Source organism: Dendrobates tinctorius, unplaced genomic scaffold (assembly GCF_039654945.1).
Source record: "Dendrobates tinctorius isolate UK_male_01 unplaced genomic scaffold, ASM3965494v1 ptg000030l, whole genome shotgun sequence".
NCBI classification, from domain to species: domain Eukaryota; kingdom Metazoa; phylum Chordata; class Amphibia; order Anura; family Dendrobatidae; genus Dendrobates; species Dendrobates tinctorius.
The window spans coordinates 21,198,970-21,222,970 of NW_027361698.1; the positions used below are offsets into that span (position 1 = coordinate 21,198,970).

The 24,001-nt window shown below is 42.4% G+C and overlaps 1 protein-coding gene across 3 annotated transcripts in view; it reads left to right on the forward strand.

The window, feature by feature from the left end:
* EGF (epidermal growth factor) overlaps positions 1 to 24,001 on the forward strand; it is a 221,387-nt gene that overhangs the window by 55,097 nt on the left and 142,289 nt on the right. For all 3 annotated transcript variants that reach the window (XM_073571963.1, XM_073571964.1, XM_073571965.1), the window contains exons 4-6: positions 247 to 477; positions 3,090 to 3,289; positions 10,257 to 10,379. In XM_073571963.1, coding sequence (XP_073428064.1) covers positions 247 to 477; positions 3,090 to 3,289; positions 10,257 to 10,379 — 554 coding nt within the window. The remainder of the gene's footprint in view (positions 1 to 246; positions 478 to 3,089; positions 3,290 to 10,256; positions 10,380 to 24,001) is intronic.

Here is a 24,001-nt window from a genome sequence, read left to right on the forward strand (position 1 = left end):
TTATGACACGTAAAAATTCTATTAACTGTTTAATGTTAATGAAATGTTAAAATTTAATTAACACACTTTTGTTTTCTTTAGAAAACAAGTGTAAAATGTGTCCATTAGTTAGATCTCTACTGCCAACTAGTGGCCATAATGCATATTGCAACAAATGAGAAAATGTTGCAAAACGTTCTTACTGTTGGTTTTCATTTATATCTGTTAGATAAATACACCTAAGTATAATATGTTTCTGATTTGCAGGTTGCTCGTCTGGACATCTGGTAGTGTGTTTTCAGTGATTCAAAAATCTCATCTGAATGCGACTGCCATAGCATCTATAACTGAAATGAGAGGGGATATTCAAGCTCTCGCACTGGACACAGCTGCTAAGAAAATATATTGGATCTTATCTAATCTAGAAGGTGGAAAATCAAGCATAGGTGCTTGCACTTACCAAGGGGATTTTGTAACAGTAATCAAGGAAATAGTCCAGTAAGTTATGCGCGTAAATATGCTGTGCGTACAATAAGTATGTATTATCATCATTTAACTAATAGAGCATTTTACTTGTACCAATGGGGCTCAGGGGCGTCTCTGGAGAAGACTGGGGGCTGCACTCTAAATGTCTCTATTCTACCAACACCAATGTTGGTAGCTATACCAATATACTCTTTCTATGAAATCAGCCAGTATTCCGATTTTACTGGTGGTCAGGCTCTACTTTTGGGTTTTCTCTGAGAGTTTCACTCTCTCTCATGACATGCTTGAAGAGAGCTGGCTTGTAAGGGGGGAATTTGTCAGACAACTAATTCCTTGTTCGTAAACAACTTACATAGGGGTCCCTGTGTGTGTACATGCAGTTGTGTTTCTGCTACGGACACCTTTAGATTTTATTCTGCCACGATTGGTGTGGCATCGGAACCCTTTAACTTCCTGATGAAGAAATCAGACGGCTTTGCGAAAAGTCTTGTTTACTGACATTAGAACTCTCTCACTGGCTACCACCTTACAGACAAGCAGCAGCGTTGGTGACCCTGTATTCTTTCGTGCTGATCTCCAGGTCTGACTAACACTACGATCTACTTTATCCCTTTCAGATTAGGTGCCCCAACTTGTCTGCTATGAAGAAACTGCCAGCACTCCAGGATTGCTTGCTGAAAAACTTGCTCCCTTGCTGATCTGTTGCTTTCACAAGCACACACACACTCATGCTAATTCTCCTCTGTGTGTATCTTTCCTTCTTTCCATCTCTCTCTCTCAACTCCAACTAACTCACAAATCAGTCACCTTTACTTCTGTCCAACTATGGGCCGGCTCTACAGTTAACCCTGCCACCCCTAACTAATAGTAACTGTAGCTTCCAGAAGGATAAACCTGCAAAAAAAATACAATTTTGTAATGAAACAGGGGTCTTCAGAGGGGGTGTTAGGCATCTTCTCCACCTTTACAGGCTGTTTGACTTTAGTACAAGTGCATTAAGTTGAACAGCCAGCCCCCTTCCTACACTTCATTGATATAAAGAGAGGGGAAGCATCCTTTTTTGTTGAAATGAACGCAAACGTACAGCTGGACTGGCTCTGAAATTGGGAATTAGGGCAGATATTATTATAAAACTATATATAAGTACCGTAAGTAAAATAAATTAGAATTTTACTAACCTTTAAAGAAGTTTTTCTCTGGATGTACAACACCTTTCATAATATATATGGTTTATAAATACAGATGATCTAATGTTTTGAAATTAAAATTTTACAAAGCTTTCTAAAAAATTGATTCACAACACATTAATTTGTCGTGAATCACAATCCTGCAAAGCTTCCAACTGCCTTGAAAAGATATTGGTAACACTCTGATGTCTCCGGAGACTGTATTCAACCCCTTTCCATCTCTTTAACTCAAGCAGAGTTAGGAATTAGTGATGGGTGAACCCCTGGATGTTGGGGTTCGGTTGGTTCTGCCGAACTTTTTAAAAAATTTGGTTTGGCTACTAGAATGGTACCCAAACCCGAAACCGGACCCAGACCTCATTCAAATAAATATTGGACCTGAACATCTGGCGTCTCCCACTCTGACATCTGTGTAACAGCGTGGGGAACAGTGTCTTTGACCTGCGGTAACATTACACGTTGCTCCCCACTGGTCACAGAGCTGTGGTTCCCACGCAGTAAAACAGATGACAGCGTGTGAGCCAGTCCAGCAGCTGAGACCAGCGGTAAAAAAGCTTTGTGAAAGGACAACTTTGAGTGTTTGAAACACGTTGCCGCACACTCTATTTCCTGCCATGAGCTTTTTTCTATTTAAATAAATTTGGACTTTATCAGAACCTGGAACAATTCCTATTTTCTTGATTACCTGCATGTGAGACTACATGAGTTTCTGTGCTTCTGCATGCCACATTCTGCTGCAGGTGAGCTGGGATTTAAATTGGTATTAAAAAAATAACATTTTATCTATGATAAAGTTAAGGTGTCCAATTACTTTTGAGCCCCTGAAATGAGGAGGCTTTGGAGAAAAATGGTTGCAATTGCCAAATGTTTCACAGGATATTTTTGTTCAACTTCTCTAATTAAACCATATTTCTTGCCTTAGCCTTTCTACAGAATTATATAGTCCCTCCTGATTGGCATTGCTATACCAAAGCATAATGTGACCAATGCAATGTTTGGCAACATGCAATGTAAGCATATTTTTGGTGATTAGCAAGAATCACAATCACAAATTGTTTGAATTTCCTGGGACTTGCAAATTTTAAAATTTTCGACTCAAATTTGATTTGTGACTAAAGGTGAACTGAAAACCACACACATTTTCACAATGAGGAATGACTGGCTAGATAATCGATTCATTCTTTGATGAACTCCTCAAGTCCTAATACTTTTCTTGCACAGGATACCTATGCTGTTTTGTGTCAGATATCAGTATGCTGGGTGATAAAAGTATATCGATTCTGGAAAACCACTTTATTTTCTCCTCCCAATGTAAACTATGATAATTTAGTGAGGACCTGACATTTGGTCAAAAGTGGACAACTTTTGATCTGGCAACAGGTCACCTTTAATTTGGGAATGATGTATGCAATAATTATTTTTCCTTTTACTCTATAGTTCTTCGAGACAAAGCAGTTGGGGGCTGTCAGTTTTCTCAGAACAGATCTACTATACAGAGAAAAAATCTTCCTCGATCCGAACTCTAAATAAATACACAGGAAAAGAAAGTGTAATAATCACTTTGAAGCCCTCCATGGCAGACATCACAGATATAAAAATAGTCCCTCACCTGACATCAAGCTATCATTCCAGGTCTGGTAAGTTAGAGAGATTACTTACTATTCCGATCCAGCTACTGGTTTTGCTATAAGTGCCTAAAGATAATGCCCTTAAAGAGCCCTGTATACCTTTTCTGCCAATATTCATGTTGTTTTATACCTTTCTGTTTCACTTCTCTTACCCTCACTTCAACTTTGCTGTCACAGTCATCACTTGCATTTCAGAATCATTTACTTCTTTAGCATTACATTTCCCATAATTCCTTGTGTAGGACTGCAAGCCAGCAGTGAGCACAGACCTGTAATTCTACCTAAACCTCTTCCATTCATCCTCCAGCTTCACATGCAGCCTTACAGCTTCAGCATATCATCGTGTCCAGGAAAATGCTGCAGAAAGTCACAGTGCATAGAAGTAATACAAAGCACCAGAACACCAACCCTGGAATTAAAGATTATCACTTACTCCTTTTCACTGACCAATCAAGTTTTACTGCAGCAGGACGGATGGATGTGGAGAGAAAGATGTATGAATATATGTGTATAATAGAGGGAATAAAGCAGGGTGTGTGTGTATATATATATATATATATATATATATACAGCTCTGGCAAAAATTAAGAGACCACTTTATAGGTATATTTTTGATTAAAATGTAAATTGCTCTTTTATTCTATAAACTACTGACCACATGTCTTCGAATTTCCAAGCACTAAATTTTGTATTTATTTTCAGAAAATGAAAAATGGTCAAAATAACCAAAAAATGCAGTGCTTGCAGACCTCATATAATGCTAAGAAAACAAGTTCATGATCATTTAGAAACAACAATACTAATGTTTTAACTCAGGAAGAGTTCAGAAATCAATTTTTTGTGGAATAACCATGATTTTTTTAATCACAGCTTTCATGCGTCTTGGCATGCTTTCCATCAGTCTTTCACACTGTTTTTGGGTGACCTTATGTCACTCCTGGTACAAAAATTTAAGTAGTTCTTCTTTGTTTGATGGCTTGTAATGATCCATCTTACTCTTGATTACATTACAGAGGTTTTCAATGGGGTTCAGGTCTGGAGATTGGGCTGGCCATGACAGGGATTTGTTGTAGTGGTCCTTCATCCACACATTGATTGACCTAGCTGTGTGACATGACGCATTGTCCTGCTGGAAAAACCAGTCCTCAGAGTTGAGCAGAAGGAATCAACTGTTTTTCCAGGAGAACCTTGTATGTGGCTTGATACATACGTCCTTCGCAAATATTAACCTGCCCAATTCCAGCCAAATTTCACAGTGGGTGCAAGACACTGTGGCTTGTATGCCTCTCCAGGTCTCCGAAAACAATTAGACGACCAGGTGTTGGGCAAAGCTGAAATTTAGACTTAGAGAAGATTACCTTACTCCAGTCCTCAACGGTCCCAACCTTATGGTCTCTGACAAACTTCAGCCTGCCTCTCCTTTGCTTCTCTTTGATGAAATGCTTTTTTCTAGCTTTACATGACTTGAGCCCTGCCTCTAGGAGCCTGATACGAATAGTTCTTGCCCTGCACTTCACCCCAGCTGCTATTTACCATTCACTTCAGCGACTACCTGACTCTCAGGTTTATGGAAAACGTGGGCAGATGGAAATGGCAATGTATGCTCCTGAGGCATCACAAATCTCCAGAGTGTCGACCTGGGGAACGAGTTGTGTGTGGGCATAATTGGGGGTAACTCCAGCTGGTAAGTCCCCGGGCCAAGGATGGCCGACTCCCGATACGGCCCGATCACCCGAGAACTCCAGACCCCAGCAACACACTTCCACTGGATGTTTTTGGTGGCCACTCATACATACTTGTTCACACACAGGTTCGGACCTGAATGTTTATTGCCACATACACGTTTGCCACAAGACGGTGAACTCTTTACGGGACTGACAACAGAGGTGTCCCCCTGTGTCACCACACTCACACCCCCGCAATTCACAGAGGGAACCACACCCTCCTCTGACCCCTCCTCCTACGAGGCCTCCGCCTCTCAGGGTTGGCTAATGGCGAGGGTTGAGACTTTCCCCTACTCCCTGGCAGCACCTCTGCTGCCCCCACTGGAGAAGAAAGGGACGGTTGTAGAAAGACGGCAGAGACAGTAGCCCCCAGGCAGCAGCCCTCACACGACTGATCCCAGCTGACTACTTCCCTAGACCGCCAATCTATGACTGGGTTGTGTTTCTCCAACCAAGGAAGGCCTAAAACGATAGGTGATGACACTCCCCCCAAGACATAGCACGACAGGGACTCTACATGAGTTCCTATACGCAGATGTACATTTTCTACGACTTGGGTCAACCTCCCCTGGCTCAGTGGGACAGAGTCAATGGCCTGGATGCTTAGAGGTTTGGCCAGCGTCCTACACTTCAGGCCATGAGTCTGGACAAAGTGAGCATCCACCAGACTGACTCCTGCTCCACTGTCCACAAGCACCGGTATGCCCTCAGGTACCCCGCCAACGACCACTTCTACTGACATGGTACACTGAGAGGGAAAAATGGAGGAAATATACACTCCCTCGTCGCCTCCCTCCACACAACCAGGGGAACGCGGCTTCTTAGATGGTACAGAAGATTTGGTGCGCACTGGGCAGACTCTGAAAACATGACCAGTCTGCCCACAGCTAAAACATGCCCCCACACCACGATGAACCACAGGCAACACCGCTGGGGAACCAACTCCTCCCACCTGCCTGGGCTCGTCCACCTGCACCTGTGCGTCCTCCTCCCTAGCAAGGACCACAGGGGGCATATTCACCAAAGCCGCAAAAAACTTGAGACCTGCTCTCCAGCACAGATGTTGGAAAGGGTCGTAGTCGACCGATTTATCCATTTACTACCAAAATTCATGCAAAGCTTTGTTGCCCAAGGAGATCCCCAGAATGCACATGCCATACTGAGTTTGGTGGAAAGATACTTTGCTGCAGATAACTCCTTGAGCAGTCAAGGGTGTCTAAGTCCCCCTGTCAGGGATGCGCAGAAAAAGGGTTCGAAATCCATGTCTGAGGGGTGCACAAAGACTCGGGAGAGGTCAGAGCCGGGTTCATGGGGCACACCTCGTCACTGTCATGATTTTGTTATCGGGTGTCCCGGAACCAGGGGCTCCTTCCTGTCCCTAACGCTAGAGGTGCCCTAGCTCACCTTGTTCCGCGGATTACTTCTGATGGTGAAGATGCCGGGGCCACATACCTTACCTTTGCTCCTGAGTCCTCACTCTGTCGGTACTCTTCCCCCCACCCAGGGAAGAGGGGAGTAGTAGTATACCATAATACACCAATCAAACTAACAAGGTAATAAGAATACGGGTAACAAAAAAATTCCAAACATACAAATATACTCACACATACAACAGAGGAATGCACTGAGGAGTGGAAGATGGGGTTAAACCAAAGTAGGAGAAGAAAGGGAATTACCACACACTTAAAACCTAGCAACAGTCACAGATAAACACACCAAATGCCTTCTCCTATAATATCCAAGTGCCGTTCTAGCTCTTGTACGGTCGACATTCGTGAGGGCTCCTGGACATCGCCAAGGAAAACTGGGAAGCCGAGGTCGGGCCACATCGGAGCGTCATAGAGCATGTCTCCCAGTTGTTAGCGTGATATGCTCACCCAGTTGCAAAAATTAATTATGAAAAACTCATACAATGTGATTTTCTTGTTTTTATTTTTAGATTCTGTCTCTCACAGTTGAAGTGTACCTATGATAAAAATTACAGACCTCTCCATTCTTTGTAGGTGGGAAAACTTGCAAAATCTGCAGTGTATCAAATACTTATTTTCCCCACTGTATATATAAAAGTATAATTATGTAGACACAATTACATATAGATAATAATCATGACAATTTCATCAATTGTAGTAGTATATATTAAGTAATGTGCTGCAAAAAAGACCCAAAAATAATCATATGATGTGCAAAATATTACAATAGATAGAATAATAGAATAAATATATCACAGGCAACATAAAAATATCCAAAGTGTATAGTACAAAGTCCACCGCATATATATTATGCTCAATCTGCGTTTTGCCTTGCAGCTTTAACGACGGAACCTTTTTGACTTCCCCCACAACATGTATATTTTTTCTGGTGAAACACTTTCCACTTGTTCTAAACGTTTTTAACTTTGAACAAGGGTTGTTCAGTTGAATTAATAATTAACGTTTTGGACTATTTGTATATTATGTTTATAAGTTAAATCTTTTGACTTTTGGCTTCCTTACTTTTAATGGGATTTTTCTATTGAGAGTAAGACATGTATTTTATATAATAATGGAAATTTACTATTTTTTACTATTTTTTTATATTTTGCCTTTGTTTTCATTGTAGTCATTTGGTTTCTCAGATGCTTTTAGCTAATTAGTTTTCTGCAGCCTTCGACAATGTTAACCACCATCTCCTACTCTCTACAGTCACTAGGCGTTAAGGGCACTGCGCTCTCCTGGTTCTATTCCTGTCTTTCTGACCGCTCCTTCAGCGTCTTGTTCGCTGGCTCCACTTCATCTCCTCTTCCTCTCACTATTGTGATACCTCAGGGCTCAGTCCTTGGCCCCCTTCTCTTCTCCCTCTACACAGCCCCAATTGGACAGACCATCCACAAATTTGGCTTTCAGTACCATCTTTATGCTGATGAAACACAACTATATACGTCATCCCCTGACCTTAGCCCTGCTATACTACAGAACGCCAGTGACTGTCTGTCCGCAGTCTCCAACATCATGTCTGCTGTCTATCTTAAACTCAACCTTTTCAAAACTAAACTTCTTCTACTCCTGCTGTCTACCAACCTCCCTAAATCTGACTTTTCCCTCTCTGTGGGTGGTACCATAATAACACCCAGGCAGCAGGCAGGCTGTCTGGGTGTTATGTTTGACACCAATTTCTCCTTCACCTCCCATATACAATCTCTTGCCAGTTTTTGCAGCTTACACCTAAAGAACATCTTTAGAATCTGCCTTTTTCTCACCATTGAAACAACAAAAACCCTCACTGTCGCCCTGATCCACTCCCACCTGGACTACTGTAATGCTCTATTAATTGGACTCCCCCTCAATCGACTTTCCCCTCTCCAGTACATCCTTAATGCAGCAGCCAGTGTCATCCATCTGGCTGATTGATACTCGGACACGTCTGCTCTTCGCCGGTTGTTACACTGGCTGCCCATTCATCATAGGATAAAATTCAAAGTACTTATTCTCACCCACAAAGCTCTCCACAGTGCGGCACCTCATTACATCTCCTCCCTCATTTCTGTCTATCGGCCTAGCCGATCGCTGCACTCTGCAAATAACTTTCGACTAACCTCTGCCCTAATCCATACCTCCCACTCCTGACTCCAAGACTTCTCCCACGTTGCGCCAATCCTCTGGAATGTTCTACCCCAAGAAATTATGACAAGCCACAACTTGCACAGTTTTAGGCGTTCCCTCAAAACACATTTGTTCAGAGCAGCCTATCACGTTCCCTAATCAGTCATTTTATGTGTAAGTGTGCGTGAGTAGCTCATTCACTATATCTATCCCCTACTCCCTCAAGATCGCTGGACCATCATTGTAAATACACACCTGTACTTTGTTTCTCCTCCACCTCATTGTAGGTTGTAAGCTCTCACGAGCAGGGTCGTGTTATTTTGCTTTAATCATTGCATTATTGTTAAAGTTGTTACCTTTGACTGTTGTGTTTGAAACTGTTAGGGTTCATACTCACTTGCGAGAGACTCGCATGATTCTCGTGCGAGTCTCTCGCATGAAAACCTGGCACTGCTGCCGGCAATCGGACCGCAGCGTGCGGCTACATGTATTTCTATGCAGCCACACACTCTGGTCCCAGTGTCAGCGGCACTGCCAGGTTTTCATGCGAGAGACTCGCACGAGAATAGTGCGAATCTCTCGCAAGTGAGTATGAGCCCTTAAATTGTAAAGCGCTGCGGAATATGTTGTCGCTATATAAATAAAGATTATTATTATTAATTAATCAATTGTAACTTTTTAACCTCTTCATAACCAGGCAGTTTCCCATTTCTTTTGTGTGTGTGTGTTCTCCACCCCTGCTTAAAAGAGCCGTAACTTTCTTATTTTTCCGTCCACATAACCATAAGAGGATGTACTGGAAAGTGTGGAAAATATTCCAAATGTGTTGAAATGGCAAAAAAGTGCAATTCCACAATTGTTTTTTTTTTTTTTATCTTGTTCGCTATATGGTAAATCTGACCTGGCAATATGATTCCCTAGATCAGTACAATTATGCAGATACAAAACATATATACTGTATATATATATTTTTTTCAACGCTTTTTCAGGATGTGGAGCTGTTTGATGTTTTATTTTTTTAGTGCCCTGAGCGGAAGTTTTCACTGATAGTATTTTGAGGTAGAGCGGATGTTTTGATCGCCTCTCATTGCTTGTTATCTCTATGTTGTGACAGCCAATAAAACGTAATTCTGGCCTTTCGATACTTTTCTTGCTATGCTGTTTACCGATTGGATTAATTCATTTTATATTTTGATAGATTGGACTTTTACAAACAGCGATACCAAATATTTGACTTTAACTTTTTTTTTAATATTTTTAAAAGTTTTTTTGTTATTATGTTTATGATGAAATCAAGTATTTGCTGCAGCAGACGTTTCAGGAGTGTTGATGTTCACTTTAATGAAAATCCTTCTTTCCTGGTCATTTGAATTATTAGACAATGTTGTACATTGAGCTCAATAATTGCAGCTAGAACCTAAGCTCCCCCTAGTGGCGGTGGGGTGTTATCTTTTAAATCTACATCTTTCCAGGGAGTTTGAAGCCATGTTTAGCTACTGTAAAGATATTTTAAGAAACTAATGAGCACAGAATGATCAAGCTAAAAACAACATACTGATAAAAGACAGAGATTAACTTTAGGGATCTGGGGAAAGCATATTGAAGGACTCATAACCATTACAATTTTCCAGAGGCAGAAGCGTGCACACTGAACTATTTTTTCTTTGGTTGCAGGATCAGAGGCGTGCACATTAGTGAATGACAGCTGCTCAGGAATCTGCCAAATCAACGGATTAAGCCAGCATTGCAGATGTAAGGAGGGTTTTCAACTTTCTTATGATGGCACACAATGTGAAGGTGAGATGTACCTACATTTATATCAAAATACAGAAGAAATGCTACATTATAATTAATCACATTAGAAGGCTAGAAAATAGAACTAACAGAAGATCAATTAGTGAAAAAAGGTACACACACTATTCAGACACTGCATGTGAGCTGTATATATACATGTGTGAGAGCTGATACCCTGCACCGATCGCGGGCATTTAGGGTATGTGCACACTTTGCGGTTTCTGCTGCGTTTCCGCAGCGTTTTTGGCTCTGCAGAAACGCAGCAGATTTTGCTGCGTTGTACAGTACCTTTATTTCCTATGGAAATCAAAAAAAGCTGTGCACATGCTGCGTTTTTTTCCGCGCGGTTTTGCTGCGGTTTACAATCCGCAGCATGTCAATTGTTTGGTGCAGAAACGCTGCGGTTTTACACCTCATCCATTATGAGGTGTAAAACCGCAGGGCAAAACCGCAGAAAAAACGCAGATAATCCGCAGATAAACCGCAGAAAAACCGCAGCACTTTGTCCTGCGGATTTCCTGCGGTTTTCTCTACAAAATCCGCAGAGACAAAAAACTATGTGTGCACATACCCTTAAACCCTCTGATGCCGCTGTCATTAGTGACACAGACAGAGAGGAGCATAGCGCAGGGAACTCATTCCCTGCGCGCTTCCATCAGGACAATGCGATGCAATTGCGTTATCCTGATAGTCTCCATGTAGACCCCCAGGCGCAAGATGGCAGTCCTGAGGGGAAGGTGGCTGGTGAGCACCTGCTGAGAGCACGCGCAGATATGCTTCCTTCCCTGCCTGTCAGATGCTGATGTGATACTCTGCAGTGCAGAGTAGCAATCAGATTAGCCATCTGACACCATACAGTGACGTCCCAGGATGAGACAATGTAAAAAAAGTAAAAAATTAAATAGTGTAGAAATATTTTTTTAAAAATCCACAAATAAAGAAGAAGTATTTTTCCAATTAATACATTTATTTCTGTAAATAAAAAAATAAACAATAAAAGTACACATATTTGGTATTGCCACGTCCCTAACGACCCGCTCTATCAAACTGTCCCACTTGTTAACCCCTTCAGTGAACAGTGTAAAAAATATCAATAAAAAATATCAATAAAAGACAAGGCAAAAAACAATACCTTATCATCAAAAAGACAAATGTAAATAAAAATGGTACCACTGAAAACGTCATCAAAACGTCATAAAAAATAAGCCACCATACAGCTCCATCAGCCAAAATATAAAAAACTTATTTTTTCTATAAAATAGTTTTTATCGTGTAAAAGTACCAAAACATAAAAAAACTCTATAAATTGGGTATCACTGTAATCTTACTGACCCAAAAAATAAAGCCGCCTTATCAATTTTACCACACGCGGAAAGGTGTATAAAAAAAAACAAAAAGAAACAATTTCTGAATGGCTGGTTTTTGTTCATTCTGTTTCCCAAAAATCAGAATAGAAAGCGATCAAAAAGTGTCACGTGCCCGAAAATGGTACCAATAAAAACGTCAGTTCGTCCCGCAAAAAAGAAGCCATAAAATGACTGTCAGACGAAATATGGAAAAATTATAACTCTCAAAATATGGTAATGCAAAAACTGCTTTTTGCATTACCATTAAAAGCGTCTCTTAGTGTGTGACAGCAGCCAAACATAAAAACCCGATATGAATCTAGTATCGCTATAATCGCACCGACCTGAAGAATAAAGTCACCTAATCACTTACATCACATAAGGAATAGCGTAAACAATAAATAAAACCAATTTTTCACATGCTGTTGATTTTTTAATTCTGCCTCCCAAAGATCGCAGTAAGGTTCGGCACACATTTATCCAGCACTTTACGCTGAACACTTACACTGGGGCATGTAAATTTCTGAAATACGTGATTCAGACAGAACCCTCAGTGGATGCCATAGGACCTGTGATCCAGCAATGTCTGTCTTTTTAAGATTGCATAAAAGTGCCGTCGGCCACAGTTTTGTGCACTTCAGAAAAGAAAGACACCTCTGAACATAAGCCAGACGGAGTCCATAGTAACTCTGCTGCCTCATTTTAGTGAATGGATTTATCGGGGGTTTTATCTGTCATGTCACTCGGAGATTTAGGCCATGTGCACACATTGAGTATTTGGTTAGTTTTTTACCCCAGTATTTGTAAGCCAAAACCAGGAGTGGAATGGTCAGAGGAAAAGCATAATAGAAACATTTGCACCACTTTTGCATTTTTCACCCACTTCTGATTTTGGCTTACAAATAAGGGGTAAAAAACTCACCAAATACTCAATGTGTGCATGTGGCCTTAGATGGAAACCCTGATGTAAGTGCTCAGCCTAGAGCGCTGGATAAATGTGATCATGAATGTCATGAAAAATGTTCCCAATGAAAACTTAATCTCAATCCACAAAAAAAGCAAGCCCTTTCTCAGGTCCGTCATCTGTTAATGGAAATATAGGGGCTTCCATGTTATAGTAGCCCAAAGGCTCTGGAAAAGCAAAATGGCTCCTTGCACCCCAAAAGAAATTCAGGAAATTCTCCACTCCCAAATCCAAATGCCCCTCTCTCTTCTGAGCCCCAGTGTGCCTAAACCACATTTAGTGCCCCCATGTTTGGCATTTCTGTAGTGATGAGAGCCCCCCTAATTTACAGGTGCGTGTCTCCAGAAGCACGGGTTGGGCATAACCTACTTGTCACTACAGTGTACTGGTCACTACAATGGCAGTTTGCAATTTGCACTCAGCAACATGCACTCCTGCTTGTTGCTGGAAAACACCCATGGAGTCAAATTTGTAACCACATCTATAGATAAATTCCCAAAAGTTTATAATTTCCAAAAAGGATCACTTGAGGGGATATTCTGCTTTTCTATCCCTTAGGGGCTCTTTATATGGAATGCGCAAACTATTCTAAGAAAATCTGCATTCCAGGAGGCAAATAGCGTAGAAATTGTGAGACAAATTTTGGTGACATTTTTACCCATTTCCAGTATGCAAATGGAAAACACACAATCTTTATCTTCACTGCCTAATGGTATAAAAGTCTGTGACACACCTGTGGTGTCAATATAATCACTCCACCCCTAGATGAATTCACTGAGAGGTTTAGTTTGTAAAATGGGGTCTCTTAAGGCAGGTTCTGCTGTGTTGGCACCTCAGGGGCTCTGCCAATATAACATGGCACCCTCAAACAAGTGCAGCAAGATCTGCACTATAATTTGTCGTTTCTTCCCTTTTGAGCTTTGCACTGTCTCTTAAGCAGTTTTCGACAACATATGGGGTAAACTCAGGAGAAGTTGCACAACAAATTTTGGGGTTAATTTTCTCCTGTTACTCTTGTAAAAATACAAAATTTGGAACTTAAAAAGATTTTTGTGGGAGAAATGTGATTTTTTTTTAATTTCCCGGCTTAACGTTATAAACTCCTGTGAAGCACCTGGGGATTCAAGGTGTTCAATACACATCTAGATAAGTTCCCAAAGGGGTCTAGTTTCCAAAATGGTGTCACCTGTGGGTGGTGTCCACTGTTTAGGCACATCAGGGACTCTCCAAACTCGACATGGCGTTGGCTAATTATTCCAGCAAATTTTGCATTCAAAAAGTCAAATGGCACTCCTTCCCTTTCAAGCCCTGCTGTGTGCTCCACATATTGGGTATCGACATCCTCAGGATCAATTGCACAACAAATTTTATGGAGCTATTTCTCCTGTTACCCTTATGAAAATGCAAAATTTTGAGCTAAAAAAGATTTATCTGGGAAAAATGTGAGGTTTTTTTATTTCCACGGCTCAACGTTATAAACGTCTGTGAAGCACATGTGGGTTTAAGGTTCTCAAAACACATCTAGATAAGTTCCGTAAGGGGTCTAGTTTCCAAAATCATATCACTTTTTGGGGGTTTCCACTGTTCAGACACATCAGGGACTTTCCAAACGCAACATGGCATCTGCTATTTATTCCAGCAAATTGTACATTCAAAAAGTCAAGTTGCGCTCCTTCATTTCTGAGCTCTTCCATGCACCCAAACAGTTGTTTTCTTCCACATGTTGGGTATCTGCGCACTCAGGAGAAATTGCATAATAAATTGTATAGAACAATTTCTCCTGTTACCCTTATGAAAATGCTAAATTTGGAGCTACAAAAGATTTATCTGGGAAAAATGTGAGGTTTTTCATTTTCACGGCTCTACGTTATAAACTTCTGTGAAGCACCTGTGGGTTCAAGGTGCTCAATACACATCTAGAAAAGTTCCGTAAGGGGTCTAGTTTCCAAAATGGTGTCACTTGTGGGGGGGGTTTCCACTCTTTAGGCACATCAGGGGCAGTCCAAACATGACTTGGCGTCCGCTAATTATGGCAGCAAATTTTACATTCAAAAAGTGAAATGGCGCGCCTTCCCTTCTGAGCTCTTCCGTGTGCCCAAACAGTAGATTACCCTCACATATGAGGTATCGGCATTCTTAGGATAGACTGCACAACAAATTATATGGTCTATTATCTCCTGTTACCCTTGCGAAAGTAAAAAAAAATAGGTCTAAAGGAAAATTTTTGTGAAAGAAAAGTGTTGTGAATTCTCTTGATCTGACTTCTGAGTCTGGGCTCCCTCTGGTGGTTACTGCAGGTAGTGAAGTTTGCCACCTGACAACGATGATTGGAAGTCAGGGGTAACTGACTGGGAGGATATAAGTGAGCAGGCTTCCCTCAGTTGCTGCAGGTGATTGGTTTCTTCCTGTGCATTTTGAGGTCTGCTTTCTCCTGCCTGATCCTGTTATGAATGAGTCACCGAGGAGGAAAAAACAAAAAGCAAGCTAAGCCCAGAAAACCAGAGAGGTTGGTAACTAGCGTATTGCAGACCCCTGATCCTATCCACAACAACTAGCAGTAGCCGTGGAGTGTGCCTACGGTGGTCCTAGATGCCTCGTCACGGCCGGAGAACTAAATAAGCCTAAAGAAAGAAAGGGAAAATCTAAACTGCCCCAGAGCAGACCAAAAGCAATAGACAGCCCCCAACATGTATTGTCGGTGAAACAAGATGAAAACACAGACACAGGTAGAAAGATAGGCTGAACAAACGATGGGGCCCTCGCTAACTAGAAAGGATTGGAAAGAAAAGCTGCTGTCTGCAATCACGCAAAAAACCCTGCCAAAAAGAATGTCCAACACGTCTGATAGAAAAAGGCCCTGACGTCGCTAGACTTCAAATCACTATATCAGCACTCAGGTATATTCTGAAGACAGAGCAAAAGAGATCAACTGATCAAAGACAAAATGGGGATTCAGCCCAGTCCCAGCCAGGGCTGGCTGAACACAAAAACTAAGTAAACCAGACAAAAACTCATATGAAGAATAGCAGAGAAAACTTAGCTTTAGGAAGGCAGGAACCAAACTGGAAACCAGGAGCCACAGTCAGGAAAAAACACCAGCAAGAAACTAGGGAGTCGACTGCCTTAAATCTAATCAGAAACTCCTGATGTCCAGTCGCAGTCCTCCTCCTCAGGTGGCCGGTCTCTGCCATTTAGATCAGCTTCATTACCTCCCTTCACCAACAGAGGGAGTCCAGATAGAGAACTCACTACTCCTCTGTCAGCACAGCCAGCTCCATAACCCTCACCAGAAGCCAGAGGCAAACCCGAAAATGAGCTCACAACAGTACCTCCCCCTTGAGGAGGGGTCACCGAACCCTCATCCATGTCACCGTGCCGATCAGGATGGGCCCGATGAAAAGCACGAACCAATCTATCGGCATGAATATCAGAGGCAGAGACCCAAGAATTGTCCTCCTGGCCATAACCCTTCCACTTAACCAAATACTGGAGTCTCCGTCTAGCCAGACGAGAATCCAGTATTTTCTCTACCTCATATTCCACATTACCTTCAACCAATACAGGGTCAGGAGGTGCAGCCATAGGAACTACTGGCTCAACATGTCTCTTCAACAGTGACTTATGAAACACGTTATGGATCTTAAACGTAACAGGAAGAGCCAATCGAAAAGAAACCGGATTAAGAGTCTCCAAAATCTTGTAAGGTCCAATAAATCTTGGCTTGAACTTTGGAGAAGCGACTGGGGAGAGGTGGAGAAAACAGGAGTGTCACCAAGAGCACACCGACAACCCCAACTCACCACAGACACAGATTTCCAATCCAAAACCGGATTATGGATTTGCAACCAGGGAAAACCCAGAACAATGGTATCATGTAAATTATGCAACACCAAAAATCTGCAATTTTCTTGGTGGTCTGGGGCGACCCGCATTATCACCTGGGTCCAAAACTGAGGTTTATTCTTTGCCAAAGGAGTAGCATCAATACCCCTCAAAGGAATAGGCGTTCGCAGAGGTGTCATAGGAAAACCACAACGTTTAGCTAAATCCAAGCCCATTAGATTCAAGGCCGCTCCTGAATCCACAAAAGCCTTCGAGGAAAATGTGGATAAGGAGCAGATCAGAGTAATTGCCAAAAGAAACTTAGGTTGTACACCACCCACAGCAAATGTGTGTGCAAAACGTTTCTCTCGTTTAGAGCAGACAGAAATAACATGAGAGGCATCTCCACAGAAAAAACACAGCTTATTACGCCTTCTAAACTCCTGACGTTGCGCCCCAGACAAAACTCCTTCACATTGCATAGGTTCAGACATTTGTTCAAAATGTGTCAGCGCCTCCCGTGTAGTCTTGCATTCACGTAAACGCCGATCAACTTGAATGGCTAATGACATAGAATTGTCAAGACCAGAGGGAACAGGAAAACCCACCATAGTATCTTTTAAAGTCTCAGACAAACCCTTCCGAAAGAGAGCTGCCAATGCACTATCATTCCATGTAGTAAGGACCGCCCACTTTCGGAATTTCTGACAGTATAACTGCAGGATCCTGACCCTGGATCAATGCCAATAGGGCTCTCTCAGCTTGATCAATAGCATTAGGTTCATCATATAACAACCCCAAGGCTTGAAAAAATGCATCCACATTAGTCAAAACAGGATCTTCAGGTGTCAAAGAAAACGCCCAATCCTGGGGATCGCCGCGCAGCAAGGAGATGACAATTTTAACCTGCTGCGCCGAGCTCCCCAATGAGTTAGGCTTCAAGGCAAGAAATAATTTACAATTATTCTTAAAATTCAAAAATTTAGACCGATCCCCAGAAAACACATCAGGAGCAGGGATCCTTGGTTCAACAGCATGTGAATGAGTGAGATAGGCGGAAATTCCCCGCACTTCAGCAGCGAGCTGCTCCACACGATCAGACAATTGCTTAATCTCCATCAAGAAGAAAGAGGAAAAGAATCCTCCTACGGCCCCAGAGAAAAAGAGGAGAAAATATACATATAACAAAAAAAATTCTGACACTTTTTTTTTTTTTAACAATTCTCTCCTGCTTTTGAGTACCCTAGAATCTGCGGTGTGGCTGGTGATTCTGTTATGAATGAGTCACCGAGGAGGAAAAAACAAAAAGCAAGCTAAGCCCAGAAAACCGGAGAGGTTGGTAACTAGCGTATTGCAGACCCCTGATCCTATCCACAACAACTAGCAGTAGCCGTGAAGCGTGCCTACGGTGGTCCTAGATGCCTCGTCACGGCCGGAGAACTAAATAAGCCTAAAGAAAGAAAGGGAAAATCTAAACTGCCCCAGAGCAGACCCCAAAGCAATAGACAGCCCCCAACATGTATTGTCGGTGAAACAAGATGAAAACACAGACACAGGTAGAAAGATAGGCTGAGCAAATGATGGGGCCCTCGCTAACTAGAAAGGACAGGAAAGAAAAGCTGCTGTCTGCAATCACGCAAAAAACCCTGCCAAAAAGAATGTCCAACACGTCTGATAGAAAAAGGCCCTGAAGTCGCTAGACTTCAAATCACTATATCAGCACTCAGGTATATTCTGAAGACAGAGCAAAAGAGATCAACTGATCAAACACAAAATTTGGATTCAGCCCAGTCCCAGCCAGGGCTGGCTGAACACAAAAACTAAGTAAACCAGACAAAAACTCATATGAAGAATAGCAGAGAAAACTTAGCTTTAGGAAGGCAGGAACCAAACTGGAAACCAGGAGCCACAGTCAGGAAAAACACCAGCAAGAAACTAGGGAGTCGGCTGCCTTAAATCTAATCAGAAACTCCTGATGTCCAGTCGCAGTCCTCCTCCTCAGGTGGCCGGTCTCTGCCATTTAGATCAGCTTCATTACCTCCCTTCACCAACAGAGGGAGTCCAGATAGAGAACTCACTACTCCTCTGTCAGCACAGCCAGCTCTATAACCCTCACCAGAAGCCAGCGGCAAACCCGAAAATGAGCTCACAACATGATCCTGCATTTTTCAATTAAGTTGTTCATTTGCTAATTCTTTGCATCTGATCTGGTTTTGCCTCTTTCTGCTTTGCTGTGAGGGTTCAGCATGCTCCCTGCTGGGGCAGTGCTGGACCCCGCTCCATATGTTACAGCTTATGTCAGTTTGTTCAGTCCCCTATTATATTAGTCTCTTCTGCTTTGCTGTCAGTTCACACCAGAATGCAGATATAGTGGGGGAGAGGTCGTGAGACCTCAGTGTTTTTTGTACATCAGACGTGTTGGATTTTTTATGGTTTTTGCGTGATTGCTGACAGTGTCTTTCCTTTCCTATCCTATCTAGACAGTTTGGGCCCCATCACTTGCTCAGTCTATTTTCTGCCTGTGTTTGTGCCACATCGTGTCTCACCGACAATATATGTTTGTGGGCTATCTATTTCTTTGGGGTTCTGTTCTGGGGCAGTTTAGATTTCACCTTTCTTGCTTTAAGCTTAGTTAGTTCTCTCCGGATGTGCCGAGGCGTCTAGGGCTTCGTAGGTACGTCCCACGGCTACTGCTAGTTGTGTTGTTAGGATTAGGGGTCTGCAATCTGCTAAGTTACCAACCTTTCTGGTTTCCTAGTGGCCTAGCCTATTCCTGCCATCCTCCTCGGTGACCTATTCATAACAAAAAAGTAAATGTTTATTTTTTCCTTCCACACTCCAAAAATTCCTGTGAAGCACCTGAAGGGTTAATCAACTTCTTGAATGTGGTTTTAAGTACCTTGAGGAGTGCAGTTTTTTGAATGGTGTCAGTTTAGGGTATTTTTTTCATATAGGCCCTTCAAATTCACTTAAAATTTGAGGTGGTCCCTAAAAAAAATGTTTTGCAAATTTTGTTGTAAAAATGAGAAATCGCTGGTCAATATATGTTTGTGGGCTATTTCTTTCTTTGGGGGATCTACTCCGGGGCAGTTTAGATTTCACCATTCTTGCTTTAAGCTTAGTTAGTTCTCCGGCTGTGCCGAGGCGTCTAGGGCATCGTAGGTACGTCCCACGGCTACTGCTAGTTGTGTTGTTAGAATTAGGGGTCTGCAACCCGCTAAGTAAGTTACCAATCTTTCTGGTTTCCTGGTGGCCTAGTCTATTCCTGCCATCCTCCTCGGTGACCTATTCATAACAGAATCACCAGCCAAAACTGTAGACTCTAGGGTACTCTAAAGAAGGAAAGAATTGTAAAAAAAAAAAAAAAAAAAAAAAAAAATAGGTGTCCGAATTTTTTTAAAAAATTTTTTCCTCTTATTCTCTGGGGCCGTAGGAGGATTTTTTCTTTAATGGAGACTAAGCAATTGTCTGATCGTGTTGAGCAGCTCGCTGGTGAAGTGCGGGGAATTTCTGCTTATCTCGCTCAATCATCTGCTGTAGAACCAAAGATCCCTACTCCTGATGTGTTTTCTGGGAATCGGTCTAAATTTTTGAATTTTAAGAATAATTGTAAACTATTTTTTGCTTTGAAACCTAACTCATCGGGGAGCTCGGTGCAGCAGGTTAAAATTGTCATCTCCTTGCTGCGTGGCAATCCCCAGGACTGAGCTTTTTCTCTGACACCTGGAGATCCTATTCTGGCTAATGTGGATACGTTTTTTCAAGCCCTGGGGTTGTTGTCTGATGCACGTAATGCTATTGATCAAGCTGAGAAAACCTTATTGGCATTGAACCAGGGTCAAGATGCTGCAGTTATATTGTCAAAAATTCCAAAAGTGGGAGGTCCTTTCTAAATGGAATGATGATGCCCTAGCAGCTCTCTTTCGGAAAGGTCTGGCAGAAACCTTAAAAGATGTTATGGTGGGATTTCCTGTCCCCTCTGGTCTTAACGACTTTACGTCATTAGCCATTCAAATTGATCGACGATTACGTGAGCGTAAAACTACGCGAGAGGCGGTGCTGCCTTTCGAACAAACTTCTGAACCCATACAATGTGATAGGGTTTTGTCTAGAGCGCAACATCAAGAGTTTAGAAGGCGTAATAAGTTGTGCTTCTTTTGTGAGGACGCCTCATACTATTTCTGTCTGCCCTAAACGATAAAAACGTTTTGCTCACTCATTTGCGGTGGGCAGTGTAAAGCCTAAGTTCCTTTTGGCGGTTACCTTGATCTGCTGCTTGTCTACATTTTCTGCTAAGGCTTTTGTTGATTCAGGAGCAGCTTTGAATCTGATGGATTTTGACTTTGCCAAACGTTGTGGTTTTCCCATGGTGCCCCTGCGGACCCCTATTCTTTGAGGGGTATTGATGCTACCCCTTTGGCAGAGAATAAACCCCAGTTTTGGACCCAGGTGATAATGCGGGTCGCCCCAGACCATCAAGAGAATTGTAAGTTTTTGGTGTTGCACAATTTACATGATATTATTGTACTGGGTTTTCCTTGGTTGCAAACCCATAATCCTGTTTTGGATTGGAAATCTGTCTGTGGTGAGTTGGGGTTGTCAATGTGTTCTTATTGACACTCCTGTTTTCTCCACCTCTCCCCAGTCTCATGATGGTCCTATTTGGCTGATTTTCTGATGTATTTAGTGAGAGTAAGTCCGCGTCTTTGCCTCCTCATAGGAGTTATGACTGCGCAATTGAGTTAATGCCCGGTTGTAAATTTCCCTAGGGTCGGCTTTTCAACTTATCGGTACCTGAACATGATGCTATGCGATCTTATATCAAGGAGTCATTGGAGAAGGGTCATATCAGACCATCCTCTTCACATTTAGGTGCTAGTTTTTTTGTGGCCAAGAAAGAAGGCTCATTAAGGCCATGTATTGACTATCGTTCCCTTAACAAAATCACTGTTAAATATGAGTATCCGTTACCCCTGATTTCTGATGTATTTTCCAGAGTTAAAAGTGCTTGTTGGTTTACCAACTTGACCTCAGGGAGGCGTATGATCTTATTCACATCAAGCACGGGGATGAATGGAAGACAGCGTTTAATACTCAGGAGGGACATTTTGAGTACCTGGTGATGCCTTTTGGGCTCACTAATGCCCCTTCCGTCTTCCAATCTTTTATGAACGATATTTTCTGGGATTTTGTGGATAAGTTTTTGATCATTTATCTGGATGATATTTTGATCTTTTCCAGTGATTGGGATTCTCATGTGGAACATGTCCGGACTGTTTTCCGGATTTTGAGGGAAAATACTCTGTATGTTAAGGGATCAAAATGTCTCTTTGGTGTACAGAGGATTTCGTTTTTGGGATTCATTTTGTCACAGTCTGCTATTGAAATGGACCCGGCCAAGGTACAGGCCATTTATGAATGGGTTCAGCCCACTTCTGTGAAGGCTCTCCAGAAGTTTTTGGGTTTTGCTAATTTCTACCGTAAATGTATAAGTAATTTTTCTGGTATTGTTAAACCACTGACGGACTTGACCAAAAAGGGCACTGATGTGGTGAATTGGTCTCCAAAGACTGTCTCGGCATTTCAGGAGCTTAAGCGGAGATTCACTTCTGCTCCGGTTTTACGGCAACCTGATGTTTCACTCCCTTTTCAGGTGGAGATAGATGCTTCTGAGATTGGTGCAGGAGCCGTTTTGTCTCAAAGAGATCCAGTAACCTCTAAGATGAATCCCTGTGCCTTCTTTTCTCGAAAATTTTCCCCATCTGAACGTAATTATGATGTGGGGAATCGGGAATTGTTAGCCATGAAGTGGGCATTTGAAGAGTGGACACATTGGTTGCAGGTAGCTAGACATCAAGTTGTGGTCCTCACCGACCATAAGAATTTGATTTATCTTGAATCAGCCAAGTTCTTGAATCCTAGGAAGGCTAGGTGGGCCTTGTTTTTCACGCATTTTAATTTTGTGGTCTCCTTTCTTCCGGGCACTAAGAATGTTAAGGTGGAGGCCCTTTCTAGGAGTTTCTTTGCGGATTCTCTTGATGTGACCGAGCCTACTACCATTCTAAATGTGGGTGTAGTTCTTTCCACCATGTCACCCGATTTGAGACGTGCCCTGGAGGAATTTCAGGAGAACAAACCTGAACGATGCCCTATGGGAAAATTGTATGTCCCTGACCAGTGGAGGAGAAGAGTAATGTCTGAAATTCATTGCTCCGCGTTAGCTGGTCATCCAGGTATTTTTGGTACCAGAGATTTGGTGAGTCGGTCTTTTTGGTGGCCTGCCTTATCTCATGATGTCAGGAATTTTGTGCAGTCCTGTGGGACTTGTACTCGGTCCAAACCCTGTTCTTGTTCTAGTGGATTGTTGATGCCCCTGCCAGTGCCCAGGAGGCCATGGACCCATATCTCAATGGATTTTAATTCTGATCTCCCTGTCTCTCAGAGAATGACTGTTATCTGGGTGATCTGTGATAGATTTTCTAAGATGGTCCATCTTGTATCACTCCCAACGTTTCCATCTTCTTCTGAGTTGGTGCCCTTGTTTTTACAACAGATGGTTCGTTTTCACGGGATTCCTGAGAACATTGTGTCAGACAGAGGAGTCCAGTTTGTTTCCAGATTTTGGAGAGCTTTTTGTTCCAAACTGGGAATTCAGTTATCTTTCTCCTCTGCATTTCATAGTCAGACCAATGGGCAGACTGAGAGAACAAACCAGATTTTGGAATCCTATTTGAGATGTTTCATATCTGCTGATCAAGATGACTGGGTCTTATATTTGCCCTTGGCTGAATTCGCGCTAAACAATAGGGCTAGTTCTGCCACTTTGATGTCTCCTTTTTTCTGCAACTTTGGGTTTCATCCTCGATTTCCTTCACGGCAGGTGGAAGCTTCGGCCTGCCCAAGAGTGGATTCTGTGGTGGATAGAATGCAGCAGATTTGGGACCAAGTAGGGGATAAGTTGTCACACTCTCAGGAAAAGGTCCAACGGTTTTCCAACTGGCATAGGACCATTGGTCCCCGGATTAAAGTGGGTGATATGGTTTGGTTGTCCTCAAAAAATATTCCTATGAAGGTTGCATCTCCATCATTCAAGCCAAGGTTCATTGGACCTTATAAGATTTTGGAAATCCTTAACCCCATTTATTTCTGTTTGGCTCTTCCAGTTACGTGTAAGATTCATAACGTTTTTCATAAATCTTTGTTGAAAAGGTTTGTGGAGCCATTAGTTCCCATGGTGGAGCCTCATGACCCTGTATTGGTTAAGGATAATTTGGAGTACGAGGTAGAGAAGATATTGGATTCTCGTCTGGCTAAACGGAGACTCCAGTACTTAGTCAAGTGGAAAGGTTATGGCCAGGAGGATAATTCTTGGGTCTCTTCTTCTGACATTCATGCTGAGAGATTGGTTCGTGCTTTTTACTGGGCCCATCCTGATCGGCCTGGTGGTGTGGATGAGGGTTCGGTGACCCCTCCTCAAGAGGGGTACCGTTGTG